Here is a 15,977-nt window from a genome sequence, read left to right on the forward strand (position 1 = left end):
ATTTGCTGTTAATAAGAGTTGAAACATTGAGAAATAATATTTTATTTAACATGAACGCTAACATCAATATTCTGGGAACATAGGCGCTATATATACACATAACCAAAAACAATTCTGCATGCTGTGAGTTTCTGGCAGATTGGTGTAGAGGAGATAAAAAAGGTATCCAAGATAGACCGCATGTCAACAATATATAGGGTTTATTTATTGGACTTGGACTTCATTTTCATCAACCTGTTTCAATGTTTTGTGTAAAGCACATTGAATTGCCATGTTGAAATTTGCTATACAAATAAACTTGCCTTGCCATGACAGATTCAGTCCACCCACAAAAAACATTATCAAAATTGGCATAAGGGAGGACTGGCTGGTTGGCGAGGTGGCAGACCACGGCATGGCCATGTGATGGACCACGTCACTATGACTCAGCCATAACTATCATTTCTCAAAGCAGCTATGCCCAAATATGGAGTGTGTTGTCTAACCTCAATGTGTTGTCATGGCATTAGGGGAACCAATTACACTGATAATCATTTGTCTTGCACATTTCTCAATATTGTGTATCTACAGTCCCTTTTTTCTGTGCAGTCACAGTATTCATTCAGGTTCTAGATGTGATGATGATAAGATGTCAAAATAGTATCTTGTATACACGTGAATATCAGTCTATTTTTTAGCATTAGGCATCCAGGAGCCAGGCTGGAATGTATTTGCAGTGCTGGTGGGCTCCTCGCTGACTTGTTGCTTGCCAAAGCTGGCTGTAGCTGCGTGGCCTTTGACTACAGTCTGGGGGAGAGCAGCCACCAGACCCTCCGCATACTCCTTAGCCTGGAGGACCACATCTCTCTGCTCCACCTCCATGGCCTTCACTTTGATCTGCTCCCTGTACTGCTGATTCTTCAACAGCTCCTGTAAAAAGAAAACAATAGAGGGTATGCGCAAGCATAAAGTGAGTGGCAAAGTGAGTTTAACATTGTTTAATGTCGTATGCAATCAGATAGGACTTCTGTTTGAATGTATGGGCTGTCATGGCCAGAAAGTAGGTTTTTGCCACTCAGTAGGCGTTCCCGCATAACTTCTGGGTATGATGAAGTCACGCACATACCCTCTATATGGGAAACATGATCCAAAGTGGCCCAGAGTATAAGTGAATAACTAAAACAGAGGTGCTTGCAACTAAAGAGCAGACAGCGTTGAGCCTTGAATGCTCTTCTATGTAAACTTTTAGCAAGAAAGGGCGGCACTTCCTATATTTCGTCAAGGAAGCTTAAAGAAGGAATGGACATGGTCACGTGACTGGGCTGTGCCATGACACTTTCATGGAAGCCAAACTACACCCAGAAGTTCGGCAGAATGCATTGGAGTCCATGAGAGCTCAGTGTACCAGCTCATGAACAAACATAGACCTAGAATGCCTGTGATCATTTAATTATACTTCGTAAATTTTCATGTATCATAAGGCATAGATAGCTTCCATCGTTTCTTGTAGATATGAAAATGTGCGCCATAAATGTGATAAATGCTCCGTTTGTACTCACCCATTAAATAATTCCAAAGACGTGGAGTGAAATATGGTCCTCTAGTTTTATATCCATGTGAAAGTTCTGGCACAAAACGCGTATTTAGTGAATTATCTCCACTTTTTCAAGAGATGCACACGGACGCCTTTCTCTCCGGGCGAGGGGGGGGGCCGGAGTGATAGTTGAACCTTCCTGTTGTTTACCGCAGACGTCATCACCAATTGACCAGGGAAACACAAAAGTTTGCGGTCACACAATTGGCAGGTGGTGTGATTAATTACCCAGCACCTATCGCAAAGCACCTGCAAATTGTGTGACCGCAAACTTTTGTGTTTCCCTGGTCAATTGGTGATGACGTCTGTGTTTGTGTCTGTGTCCCCCTCGCCCGGAGAGAAAGGCGTCCGTGTGCATCTCTTGAAAAAGTGGAGATAATTCACTAAATATGCGTTTTGTGCCAGAACTTTCACATGGATATAAAACTAGAGGACCATTTTTCACACCACGTCTTTGGAATTATTTAATGGGTGAGTACAAACGGAGCATTTATCACATTTATGGCGCACAGTTTGAACCCGAACAAGAAATTAACCTGGCCGTTCTATGGCTCTGTATGTGAAATACTGTGCATACTGTATGTAACAACAAGAGCCGTTCTAGGGCTAGAACAAACACTATTTCTGAATGACTGAGACCTTTTGTAAAGTAATCACTTCTGGAAAATAACAGAAGACATGTAACACATTATTGTCGTGTTGCTTTTCGATGTGTACACTGTAATTATATAGAGGTATGGTACAGAGGCGGAAAGTTCTTATAACGGCAGGGGGTTCAAGCAGCCACGCCCACCCCCCCCCCCCCCCCCCCAGCGGTGGAAAAAAAACGAGTTTTGTTTTTTCGAACAAAAGCCACCTTATTAGCATTTGAATGCGGCATGCGCGGCGGCCCAACACCTATCTAGTTGTAACCCCTCGTAAAGGTATGTGACTATACGTGCATGACAACATGACCACTGGGGAGGGGAAATTTCAGTGGACAGTCAGTGGGTGCATAATTTACTGCAGTGCATATAGATATATTTTGCCAAAATGCAGTGGGTTCAGTCGCGCCTTTGCCAAAATGCCAGGGGGTTCAATCGCGCCTCTGAACCCACGGAGTTTCCGCCACTGGTATGGTATCTAAAGAGCACAAAGTACCTTTCTGAACGTACCAAGTATCGCGAGACTTCCCACCGTTTCCTGTCTGTCAGCCAAATCTCACGATACACAGCTAGAGATACCGAGCCAGAAACGATACCTGCTGCTGTTTAGATCCTCAAATAATATATAGGCCTACTGTGCACATCAAAAAGCTGTGATATGTCTTATTTTATATTCCTGAACCGATGATATCACAAAGGTCTCAATTGTTCAGAAATAATGTTTGTTATGAGCTGGTCCAGCCAGCTCCATTCACTGCCATGTATTCATTGAACTTCCGGTGTACCCATGAAAGTAACCATGAAAGTGTCATGGTGCAGCCCAGTCACGTGACTATTTCCTTTCCTTATGAAAGCTTCCTTGTATTTCGTAAAGGATTACACTGTGTGCACTGTGTCGACTCGTCAGTGACCTCATAGTCCACCATGATATCTTTTGTATGTCAGGTGCAACTGACAAAGTCTATAGGTTGGAAATGTTGAGGCTCGCAGTGGCCTGAACTAAAGGTCAGACAAGTTAATTTATCACCTGAAAGTTGCTGGATACAATCCCTGTGCGTATGCTGGGAAAGTCCAGATGGAGAAAGTGTATGACTAACAGTTTCCTTAAACTACCACCACCGACTTCTTGTCTTTGGGGCACCTAACTTTAATTGTTCCAAATTCCCAAAACGCCACTGGAAATTTATGTGTGACTGTGAGGTCAGGCGTTAGTTGAAAAAAGCATGTGCACCCACCTTGCCTAAAAATGTAGTCTTGTAAAGGATGTGAAAACTAGGACAAGACATGAAGCAATAGGAGTGTACGCCATCCTTCCAACTCATGGAAATAATTATAACCTGAACCTAGCCCACTAGTGGAATGACTACCCTGTTGAAGCTCCAGCTAGTGTCCAGTGAGCCTCTCTGTAGCAAAGAGCCAAAGCGAAAGGGAGGACTGGCCATAATGCTGTTGTGTGTTGGCAAAGGCTAGGACTGGAAAAGAGGGAAGAGCTGTGGCCAAAAATCCCTGCTTTGGGGACAGAGACAAACACACTGAGCTGCTTTTCCAGCCTGTTAATGACAGGATTTAATCCAATCAATTTATGTCGACTTGGACCAGGAAGAGACAGAGCATGACAAGGGGTAGGGTAGGATAATATGATGGGGGTGCAGTCCTGGCCACATTAACACTGTCCAGCTGTTGATGGCTGCTATTGGACAGACACGAGGCAGAAAATTGGAATAGAATGTTCTGGCAAATGGTGGGAAGGGATGGCATTGGCCACTGGCAGGGAGTGCATTGGCCACTGGCAGGGAGTGCGGAGTCTGCGGACAGGGAGTGAGAGCTGTCTGGGTATTTGCCTTTGTGAGGGATTTCCCATGCACAGACCTACATTTCACTGGCCTAACAATCTGCACTATTCATTGCACTATTCATTTAAAGTGAAATAAAGCTGGTTAGAGGAACATGCAGGTCATACTCTACTATGTTTCGATCCTCTGCCTGACACTCCACTCTTGAGCCAAAAAAAAGCAAGCGTCTGCTAGTGAGATAGAAGAGTAAACTAGTACATAAGAGTCAGTAAGCTGCTTGTTCAGAGGCTGTCTGTATGTCTCTCACCATCAACACATTTCAGCTACAGTTTATTTTAACACCTATCCCCCAAAGTTTCTGGGCTCTGTTGGAAACTGCGAGAGAAATCAAATCAAAGTCATTCTTCTCCCTTCTCATGCCTCCCTTGTTCCCATTCCCCCCAGAGCCCCACCATCACCACAGCAGGGAGGCTGGGGGCGCATACCTCGATGGAGGGGGGCTCCTTCCGTCTGCCTCGGATCCAAGCTGGAGGAGGAAGAGCAGAGAGTGAGAACACCCACACAAACACAGAGCAAACACAACCGGCAGTCATATTTATGGGCTGCAGCAGAGGTAGAACCACTCTGTTTCAGCTTAGAGGAACAGATACTCCACAACAGTATGCTTGGTTTTATTTTGTGTAAATGAACTATGGCGAAAAAGCGGGATTATGGGTAAAACATGTAGGCAGGCTATACGATAAATATAACAAAACACCAACGCTCTTTGAGTCTTGGGCAATGTAGTGCCAGCATGGGCTCATAAGAGGTGTGAAACTCCTCCTCTGGTCGTTGAATTTAAAAGTAAACCATCTCTCTCTCTCCCTCTCTCCCTCTAGGAGCTGTGTTGAGATGGTTAAAGGGAGACAGAGAAAGAAAGATAGAGATTTTTTTCTAACTCTTCCTCCAGCTAGTGCAGGGACTCTGAGCCTCTTTTATCCCTTTCTTATTTGCATCCTGATGAAAATGCATGAGGGACGGGGCGAAGCAGGATGAGGGGTTTAAGGTGGATAAAGCCGGTCGGAGACAGAGGGAACAGTCTGTATCCAGTTGTAAGGAATTTGAAAAACACCATTTTCATGGTGTGCTTGTAAAACACCAGCATACGGGTGTCTTTGATAAACTCACATATACAGTATGCCCCCCACCCCCAGCTCATCTTGTGGTATGGAAATCAATGGATTATCCCCCCCCCCCTCTCCATATTTACAGCCATGAATTCATTGGTGCAGCATTCTGTGTGTTGCCATATCGTGTAGTACTTTTGTTAGCATGGCGTTTATCAACGTCAGTGTACAGGCACACACAGCAACCCACAGTAGCTGAAACTCACCATCCCATTCCGATGGTATGCTGCCTTCCGTGTACTCGTATTCTGTGGGATTGGCTGCTACCACCATCCGCTTGGCACGGACGAACCTTCCTAGGGAAACAAAAACAAATGAGAGAGAAAGAGAGATGCTCAACAATGATGCATACAAAACGTGGAGAGCTGTGTGCGTGTTTCTTTGTGTACAAATGTGCACAAAGAAACAGTTCTCTCTTGCGCACTCACTCTCTCTCACACATGTGAGTGTGCGTGCGCGAGCACACCCACACCCACACCCACACACACACACACACACACACACACACACACACACACACAAATACACAGAGGGATGACAGTGCTGTGACAGGTCATGGATGATTACCTCGTGGCCCTCGGGCCCTTCTCCTCAGATCTCTCTGAGTGGCTCCAAATCTGGGCTAAGCCTTTATGCAAATCAGCCTCCCCCTTTAACCCACCAACCACAGCCCCCCTCGCTGCCAACCGCCTCCAATCACAACGCTCGGACTAACAATGCCCTCCAAAATCAACGTCAAGCCAAGCAGGAGACAAAAGAGGTCAGATATCACAGGGAACAGGAGAGGGATGAGCTGCATGGAATATTAAGCGCCCCCCTCTATCTGTATACAGCACGACGCTCGCTAGCAGCAAGGCCACCGCCAATTATTTTGGTCGAATCTGCTGATTAGACAAGTTCGTCTGGCACACAATGACATGGAGACAGAGGTAGAGGGGGAACCCACAGAGAGAGGGAGTTAAGAGAGAATGAGAGAGGGAGAGAGAGGATCACTTCTTAGTATGCAGCCGCAGTGCCTCTTACAGTAGTCACTAATGACAACTACACTGTCTCCGTAGTTACGGCTTGCTTGCAGGTAGCCGGACGTCCGTCTGTCTGTCCGTCCGTCCGCCTGTCTATCCACACATCCCCCACACTGAGAAATGATGAGGCAGGAAGGAGGAAGGAGAGAGTGATGATGCATGGCGAACGCGGCGAGAAGCAGAGAAATGGATGGGCAAGGAAAACAACACGCTCCAAAACACAGACAATCTGTCAGGATTCCATCGCCATCTCTCCGCAGCTGACTGGACATGGACAAATGGAGCTAACCACCTCCACGCACCGCACAGACTGATGGCCTTAATGTTTACTTCAGCCATAACAGATAGCTATGGCACAGGGATGGATGAATGATGGTAGCCTGACAAAGCAGCAAACTGTGCTCACTGGAAGTCTCTACCGTACAGTTCCTGTGTCTTGTTGTGTTGTCTGAATGCCAGGTCACTGTACTTGTTTTTTGTTTTGAACTTAAAATACAATGACTACGAGAATCCCCCCACCCCCCCAGGAACCTCTTCACATGCAGAAATGCAGTGCATTTCCTGTTGTATTTTGCTCATCAAAACTAATGTTTGAGCCAACCATATACTGCAGTAATCAGGTCGGCTAATTAGGCTAGAATACCTCCGCTGTGGATCCCTCTAGATTGTAGGGCCTCACTGCTGCTCTTGATCTTATGATATCCAACCCTGACAAAAAACAACAACAACAACAACAAAAACACCACTTTCATACTCCACCTTATCAACAAAGCTCCCTGCAATATGTAGATGCATTCTATTATTGTTCAATTTGTTTACACGTATGCCTTAAAAAGTCAACGGAGGAATGTGCATTTTTTTCCTAGAGAACCCCCAGGAATGTAGAAGGAAAACTGCCGACAAACAAAAGATTGCATTCTCTAGGGCTAGGCGATACCAACAAATACATTTAACAGGTATGCTAATTATAAACAGATCGTATCCATATTTGCATTGAGCGTAGGAGGCAGCAGATAGAAATGGCAGAATTATGATACAGTCCCCACAAGCGATGTACTTAGCTGCAGTTAATGCCTAACTAATAGGCATGGAGAGAGGCGCCCACTCGTTTGCTGTCCCCCACTCCTTGCGTTTCTCCCTCCTAGGATGCTCCCCCTCTCTCCTCTCTGTGTCTCTGGAACAAGGCTCTCCCCTTGTCTCATAGCTCTTGCAGCATGACTAAACCCCTTCCACCATGGCTTTTATCCTTGGATTTGAATAACAAATATGTACATATATTTATGAAACAAGCCTGATCTTCCTACCACATACATACATACATACATACAAACATACTGGGGGGTGTCAGTCTGATTGGGTGATATTTCCTCTCTGTCTGCAAGTGTAAACTCGGATCTGGGACAACAGAAGGAAACGCGTAGGTCACAGTGACACCGTTTTTATTACATGATGACTGGAAAACGAAGCCCCCCCCCCCCCTCGAACATCATAACGATAAGAGGATGGCAAACTAATTTATTTCGTGGAGCTAGCATTATAATTAAGTCTCTGCAGTGTGTTAAGATGAAAGAAAGAGATTGGTGCAACTTGCATCATCTTGCATTGTCCTCCATGTGGACAGCGGGGCCTAACGATGGATGCAATTGCCGAATAGGCTTATTCTAAGCCCTGATGAAGCATTCATAATTAACGGCCACATTGTTTGGCTACTAGAGTTCCCTGCTTGAATAGGTGACATAGTCTCAATATTACCTGCAGACTTCTGTCATTCTAGGATCTGTAGCTCGGGTGTAGCCTGCCTCCCCCATACTAACCTCGTCTCCCCCCACCTTCTGTTACCTCTCTTAGACCTGAGAGACGGGATGGAGGAAGAGTATGACTGCATGTTTAGAGTGAGCGAGTGCACGAGAGAGAGAGAAACAGAGAGAGGTGTGGGGGAAGCTCTCTATCTCAGTGTGCCCCCTTGTGACAAGTCCGCCCTCCCATCACTCACTGGGGGTGGGGCTAGTTACCAGTCAAAACACACATGTGCGTGTGCGCGCGCGCACACGCACACACACAGCTAGAGAACAGGCAGATTAACCTGAGAGACAGGAGCGAGGACGCCGGCGCTCACCATGAAGGACAAACGCAGCGCAGCGTAGGGAGGGGGAGGGGCCAGCACATGAAATCCCACCTCATAAATATTTATGAATCATCTCACCTGTCTGAGCGCGACTCATCTGCGAGCCTGCGATGAAACCCGGGAGGGGGTGTGGAGGAACAGAGGGAATGGGGAGGGGATGAGGGGGTTGCCGTGGCAGCGGGATCGGGAAGCCAATCAGATGCCGGCTAAAAGCCATCCCTCTCGTTCGTTACAGCGTCGATGTGATGCGCACTAAGGAGTGCTCTTTGAACCCTGAACACACCCGGTTAAACTCCATCACCTGCTTCAACACGCACGCATGCATGCAGTCGGCACACACACACACACACACCTCCCCCCAGGTGAGTAGTGCTGGGGGCGACCTGAGAGGTTTTTCTCCTCTGTGGTGTCATTCAGGGCCTTTTTTCTTCTGCCGTCTCTCTTTCTGTTGTGCCTGTCTCTTACAGACTACCTTTGATTATGGAGGCAGGTCGTCAGGGGAACACATTTCCAAATGGCGTCACCCGGGAATCGAGAACCGTGGCGCTCAGATATTGCAAAACAGAAACTGGTTCATGTGCCGCGATCTTTGACTGGTACGTCGCCATCTCGTACTATTCACCGTCAACAACAACAACCAAGATCCATCTACTTTCTCTCATCTCAGAATAGACAATTGCAAAAAAACACCTGCACACGGAGAGCATGCAATGAATTCAATTCCAAGACTTTCAGCTGTGAGACCACCAGCTTTTTTCCAGTCGAGCAGATCTACTGTAAGACTCAGAGAAGGTTGCTTTGGGCCTTGGATTCTGCTGGAGCAAATAGCCAGCAACAGTGGTCGTGTAGGAGATAGCCACAAGCTCACCTGATTGGCCTGTGTGCGCTCGTTGGATTGAGGGGCTGGTCCTCCAACAGACTCCAGCTGAGCTGTGTGGTGGAGAGTGTAGTGAACCAGGGTGTGCATGGTAATGGGCAGCTTTATTGAGACAGAGTGGTCTGATAAGCAACAGTGATACAGGGGCACCAGGTAGAGATACTGACACCCGCTCTCTCTCTCTCCCTTCTCTCCCTCTAGTCTACTTTCCTGGAAAAGAAAACGGGGGGGATGGATGCGAGGGCCTCGTAACCATGGTTACTTGCTAGCCCTGAGCCTAGCGACGTGGGATGAGGTTTAGAGGGAAAAGGCCAGCCGATGTTTTGCTTCAGTTGCAAGGAGAAGGAGGAGCTTAAGTGTAAAGTAGGCCTGCTAGCTTCTTTTTCCCCCTCTTCAGTCCTCATTTTCCCCCCCTTCAACACCCCCCCAAAGACGCTGTCGATCCCACTGAGGTGAGAGTGACTCAAGAGCAGAACAGAGGGAGAATAATTCATATACAAGTAGTAACCATGAAATGAATGCCACTGATTTCCCTGGTGTGTTACTTTTAGCCAAGCATAGCCAGGTACATATGTATATTTGAGGGTGGAAGCGAGCCCCAGACTCAAGACTTTAGCCCAGACTAGAGCCCAATTTATACTACGACACAATGGTACGACATAGTATAAATCTGGCTTCAGATGACCGTTCGTCTTCAGATCTCTTCCCCTGGTAGACTATGGTAAGCAAGGAAGTCGGTGTTCTTTGTGGAGCTGTAGAGTGTAGAGTATAGCGTGCCCTCCCTCCTCCACACCGAGCAGTCGGATGATAGTCCACCCATCTATTTACCTTCAATCACTTTCTCCATCCATCCTCCTCTCTCCATTAGACTCACTCCAAATTTTCCACCATAGCCTGAAGACTTGCCTCTTCAGACTCCACCTAGCACTAGCACTTCACGCTCCTTATATCCCTTCTTGAATATAGTTTACTGTGTAGATATATCTTGGTCACGAAGAAAGTGATTTAGACAGATGCTAAATTAATGGTTTACCTGGTATCCAAGTTTCTTTGAGGCACTACTTTGTTCTCTTTATGTTTACCCTGTTTATTGACTAGAGCTTTGCTTATTCCAATTTTGTACGGCAGTCCTTGATAGGAGCTAAATTGTAAATTAGTTCACCTTCTTTCTCTGACGCTTCTACCCTAATCTCACCTTCTGTCCGAAAATATCCTTTTCACGTTCACCCAGTCTATTTCTCCCCCACAATATAATTTCACTGCATGTCAGTACTCTCCTCCTTCATTTTCAATCTTGTTATTCCTTCCACTCAATCCACTGTCTACAAGTACACACACCCTTCCTTCCAGTCTCATCTTTTCTTCCGTATTTCAAACTCTCATTTCTTTCTGCCCGTCTGCTTTATTAAAATATTCAGAATTGAATAAGCAGCGTCAGGCTTCAGCAGACTTCTGTCTGTCTGTCTTCTCTGCTGATTTTCTGACAGACAGGGAGCCCCAAGGTGTCAACACATCTAGCCAGCCATCTGACCAGAGAGAGAGAGAGAGAGAGAGAGAGAGAGAGAGAGAGAGAGAGAGAGAGAGAGAGAGCAAGATGAGTGCAAAGAGAGACACATCTTAACAGGGGAGGGATGTGTGTCAATTTATTGTCTTCCCTCTCCTGACATCATGACCAGCTGTCCATCGTTGCTCCCCAAACAAAATTGATTTGAGAAGGGAGGAGAGTCAGATTAATTAAAAGGTATGTTAGCAGCACATTTTGGGTTGCACTTTCAAAATATCACATACCTGTAGACAAACTAGGGCCATGGCTAAATACCCCGTTTGCCATTATGCTATCTCTATACTCATGTTATCTGGAACATGCTTTTTTTTATATCCATTTGGCATCCGGTGTAAAAAAAGATAACATGGGACTAAAATGTAATACGTAAACACCCTTTATTTACACCCCACGCAAAGCAAAGACGCTTATCAATTAACATGATTTACAGGAGCAACTCCATGGCCAGCATGCTTCCATGATAAACCCCAGAGTTGGCGTCCTACTGTAGGCTAGACCTTCTTTCATTGCACCCTGGAGACGACTTGTGGCAGAATAAACAGCCATTTGGACCCCAGTCTCTCTCCGCTGTGACTCCTTCCACAGAAATCTGCGGCTTGAATCAACGCTCTGATGACACACGGCCATCTGTTGTGGTGTTAAGTGTGTTACGGCATGAAGTAGAGAATTTCAGAATAATTTTACAGTACAAATGCATGCACGTGTACACATGCACAGTTGCGCATGCACACGCACACACACACACGCACGCTCCCTTGAGTCGCCCATCCTGAAAAGGCAGAACTGAGGCCTTTTCAGTTTTTCACTTCAGAACATAGCTGCGGAATCAAATAAATAATAGACAAAGAAGAAGGGGATAGTGATAGGACGACAATTCAATGCCTCCTTTCTCTGCACCAGTGTGGTGCACCTCTGAAAAACCTCTGAATCTCTTCCATTCTCCACACAGTGGAGGGGACCGATAGATTAAAACTGCATGGCATACACCGTTTAAATGAATAGCGCTAAAAATACATCCTTTTCACTGCAACATGAAAGGAAACTGCCTTTCCCCTGTCCAGTATTGAGCAGCCATTGATTCCAAGACAAAGGCTACACCTCCTCAAAGAGGTAAGAAAAAATAGCAATCATACAGGCAATTATTTTCAAATGCGCCTGCAGCGGCCGATAATGTCAGCGCGCCACTCTCCCTAAATAAAAGGAGGGAAGGCAGGCGTCAGAGCTGCAGGCCCACTGCCGAAGACGAATGAGACCATCCGCAGAATGCTTTGCTTTCATCTGGGCAGCATGACATGGCACCCCATGCAGTGTAAGGTTGGGCTGGGCCTGGGGGACAGAGCAGAGGCGAATATAGATTCAGGTCCATGGGTCTGACACAGAGGCAAAAGCCAAAGGCCTGTTTGCCAGTGACTTTTTCCTATAAGGCAGGCCTGTTCTCTTATCCAGCCCTATTTTATGCTTCAGCTGTTGAAAATGAAATCTACAGGCTCACTTGTAAAAAAGATCTTGAAATATTGTGACAATTTGAAAGAATGTTAGCCTATAATGATATGCCCAAAATAGGGGGTTAAATTTTTGGTTAATGATGCAGCAGCACACAGCAGGCTACTGGAACTGCTGCATTTCTAAGGGTAGAGACAGAGATTCTCCCCCTCTAGTCTTGTAGTTCAGATGCAGGCCTATTCATTTTGATGTGTGGACTATAGGCAAAAGATGCAGCATCTAAGCAGAGGGGAGAGAGAGTGCACTGCTGGGCCTGCCCCTCCACAGTCCACACTGCTGCTGAAGTACTCTGATGTTGTGAATAGAAATCTTCACTGCATGGACTGGCTTCAAAGGAAGAAGATCAGGAGGCAGGGAGGAAGGGGTGGGGCAAGGGAAGGAAGGACTGACTTACTGGAGTGAAAAGTAAAAATGTCAACATACTGAGACGGCTGGACAGTTATGGACCGCCATGTTAAAATGTTGCAATCACACAGGACAAAAACAAGGAAATATTCCCCTTCTTACTTTAGCCTTGTCAACCAAATTCTTCTTCAACAACCCTGAACCCAGCCCAGTGGCAGTGCACACAGCATTACTTACGCCCCAGTTTTCTAAAGATAACAGATTGAGAGAGATAGGAAATGGGAGCAGCAAAGCAAGGTAAAAAGAGATGGACAGTGCACTAGGGATGGACAAATGAGCAACGCAGTAAATAGGGGGGGGTTAGAGATTGAAACAGAGTGAGGAAGATCCTCCCCTACTCTTTCATCCTCTATATGCTGCAGTAGAAAGCCCTGCGGTCCACGCCTCAGGCCCTGAGCCCACGCTTGGCCTATCAGTTTAAGATCAAAAAGAGCTCACTTTAGCAAGACATATGGACTGAATAATGCATTCACTTTATTTCCACAAGGTTGGATGGAGTGAGTTAGAGAAAGGACAAGTGAAAGTGTGGCTGCATTAGTGTTTGTTATTGTGTCTGTGCGTGCACGCGTGCGTGCGTGTGTGAACGAGATGTGGTGGGTGTGGGTTCTCTCTACAGGCCCACTAGCCTCTCTGTAGGGTCATTCATTGTGATTGGCCAGTGCATACAGTAGCCTTTAGCATTCTGAAAATGGTCCTCTTGTGAAGTCTCATTTGAATAGCCTGACAGCCAGGGGCTGAGGAACAGCCTTGGGATGAATTATGAATACAAGGTGGGCGCAAGTTTCCCTGCAAACTGCTGAGAAAAGGTGATGTGCAAAGTCAAGTTCAGTCAGAAAGAAACTGGTTTTAAATCTTTGCCAGAGGTCAGTCCCACTTCAACAACTAGGTTACATCCTGAGAGTCAGAGAAATGTACTAACACTTAATGCATGTTATTTATTTAGCCTAGACTAGGTAGGGGTAGCAAATATCTTGTGTAAGTACAGTGGCACCAAGAGAGGAAGACACAATCAAGGAGGATAAACTCATTTCTTAATTAAAAGTGTGTAGTGCAGTTTCCAGATTAGCCAAATAGTTATATTAACGATAATCAAATCCCTGGCTTAGTTCAGGCAAGCTTTGCCCCCTGTTTGTAGTCTATGGCAGGTTAACCTAGCAGTCTCATTATGTCTGGGGCAAGCAGAGGCCTGGCCTTTAGCCCTATATAGCCTATAGCTTTGGCAGGACCTATGCCAATAATGGCTGAAGAAGGAAATCCAGGAGTTCAGGCAGAATAACAGAAAGTGAAGCCATTAGCCTGGGCCAAACCAGGCTAAGGCTACCACCACAATAGTCAGATATGACCTCATTAGCCTTAGGACTACGATATGTTAATAGCCAGATATGGCCTCCTAATTAGCCATAAAACCAGAAGTAAACTAATTTTTAAACTTAATTTATCGAGACCATTTTTGAGTGGTGCAACCACTTTTTGCATCTTTTCCTTCATAATACCTAATTTTGCATATTTAAATGTACAATTTCAGAAAATGTGTAATGCAATAAATCATTGTCTTCGTGTAAGTAATCAACTGGGGAAGTTTCATGATGATAACTATTAATTACATTTTTACCGATTCACCCATCACATATAGGACTACTGTAGGCGAAAATTACAAAATGTGTGATAAATATGAAAAGGCTATTCCTGTGGAAGGGTTATCATATACTAATTTACTTATATTGATCCTATAAATAAACAATTAATACAGGTATCGTTTTGCCCACTCAATTCATAATTAACATTCCAATTTTGGAGGTCTGGCTCATGGACTAAAAACTGTTTCTGAACTGAACCGGTTCCCAACCGGTGGAAAAGGGGCTAGTGTGTCATTGTTAATAGAAATGCCACTGTATTTCATTTGTCCCCTATGTCTGTCAATCGATGTCCATAAATCCTTCTCCACAACCACATACAGACCATCCTCTATTTCAATAAGCTGCATACAGTGCATAGTACACTACCTACCAATGCATACTTCAATATATCAATTTTTTGTTTCCAGGAACTCTGTGCAAAATAAATGACGTTGAAGCATCATAGTAAGCCACCATTCAGTCAAGACCAGCAAGGTTGTCCTTGACCTTGTAACAGTTAGAAATGGCATGAAGGACACCGCTGGCATCCCACCATGGATTAGCTTGATGACACAGTTCTGCCGCTTGGCTTGTTATGCATTACATATTGTACCACTGCCATGTCTCAGTAGGCAGATCTGACCTCCTTCTAAATCCTCATCATGCAGATAATTAACACTTCTTTAAATAGGGGAGGAGTCTTTGCACTTAGCACGTCAATGACAATACAATTTGATAGAATTGGCTTGGGTGACCACGGTCTGCTTCTCCAATTGAATTGAGTCTTAATTGCAGATATTTGCATTAAATACACTCAAAATCCTAGAAAACAAATTGCACAAATGTCTTTCAATTTAGCATCGTGCTCCATCTAGCGGCAAATGTACTGCACTACAAGAACAAACGCTTAGTTTGAATCATAGCAGCGGTATGTTTTCGACTTTTCGTTAAGCAGTTTTCTAATGTATAGTATGGTATTGGTATGTATAGGTCTATATTGTTCTATTGTAGGCCTTGTTGTTATAAATTAAGATATACAATAACGAACGGAGTAATAATATCACGATGTTTAAACTTAAAGTGAGTGACTGTGTGTGGTCTACAATACATCTAAATAAACGGCTAAATGGAGAGTATCTCTTTTTGCATATGGCCAAAATAACATGTCAAGTCAGTGTGTCTGTTTCTTCAGTGTGTCAAATTGTTTAAAAGATAAGTAGTACAAGACTTACCCGTCCAAGTCTTCTGTTCAGGGATGATGTAATATTTGTTTCCGAAAGGATCTGTACCAACATGCTCACGGACTATCCCAAATGTCCGCCGTAAAAGACCTGCGACCCTGTTCATTATGTCAGACAGACAGACAGTCTGGGACAGTACAGTTCACCGGTGTTTTGTCACCTGTCTGCCTGTCGCTACTACACAGCTACTACCATAGAAATATCTACGGCTACTACAGGGTTGTTTATGCAAGTTTAGAGGTTGATGCCATAGGCTGGAGGGACGGTCGCGCTACGATTGGCTAGCCCCTATAGTTTGATTCCGAGTACGACGGTGTCGCATATGTTGAACTTGAATTAGAAGTAATATTTTAGTTTAGGAATGGATTTGTAGATCTGAGGAGGGCGTTTCCGTCCGCGTTTGGTTTGACAACCAACTAGCCAATCACAGGCCGACCTTCGGGGTCAT

At 45.2% G+C, this 15,977-nt stretch overlaps 1 protein-coding gene across 2 annotated transcripts; it reads right to left on the reverse strand.

Moving 5' to 3' along the window:
• Positions 1–26: 26 nt before the first annotated feature.
• LOC308317317 (NADH dehydrogenase [ubiquinone] 1 alpha subcomplex assembly factor 2-like) lies at positions 27–15,749 on the reverse strand. 2 transcript variants are annotated; one of them, XM_080766228.1, is made up of 5 exons: positions 15,521–15,601; positions 8,402–8,627; positions 5,383–5,472; positions 4,496–4,536; positions 27–909 (listed from the first exon to the last, which is right to left on the reverse strand). In XM_080766228.1, the coding sequence occupies exons 2-5, from the start codon at positions 8,538–8,540 to the stop codon at positions 667–669; spliced, it is 513 nt and encodes a 170-aa protein (XP_080622354.1). In that variant the 5' UTR covers positions 8,541–8,627; positions 15,521–15,601; the 3' UTR covers positions 27–666. The 2 variants fall into 2 exon arrangements, with proteins under 2 accessions (XP_080622354.1, XP_080622355.1); XM_080766229.1 differs by lacking the exon at positions 8,402–8,627 and having other exon boundaries at positions 15,521–15,749.
• Positions 15,750–15,977: the final 228 nt, after the last annotated feature.

Source organism: Protomyctophum bolini (assembly GCF_963924005.1).
Source record: "Protomyctophum bolini genome assembly, chromosome: 6".
Lineage (NCBI taxonomy): Eukaryota > Metazoa > Chordata > Actinopteri > Myctophiformes > Myctophidae > Protomyctophum > Protomyctophum bolini.

What these genes read in the sequence shown, in the direction of transcription:
- LOC308317317 (XM_080766228.1), bottom strand. Translation starts at nt 8,540, where the DNA reads ATGGCTTTTAGCCGGCATCTGATTGGCTTCCCGATCCCGCTGCCACGG. An exon ending in GATGAGTCGCGCTCAGACAG is followed by an intron (nt 5,473 to 8,401) that starts GTGAGATGATTC and finishes TTGTTTCCCTAG; the next exon opens with GAAGGTTCGTCCGTGCCAAG. An exon ending in CATACCATCGGAATGGGATG is followed by an intron (nt 4,537 to 5,382) that starts GTGAGTTTCAGC and finishes TTCCTCCTCCAG; the next exon opens with CTTGGATCCGAGGCAGACGG.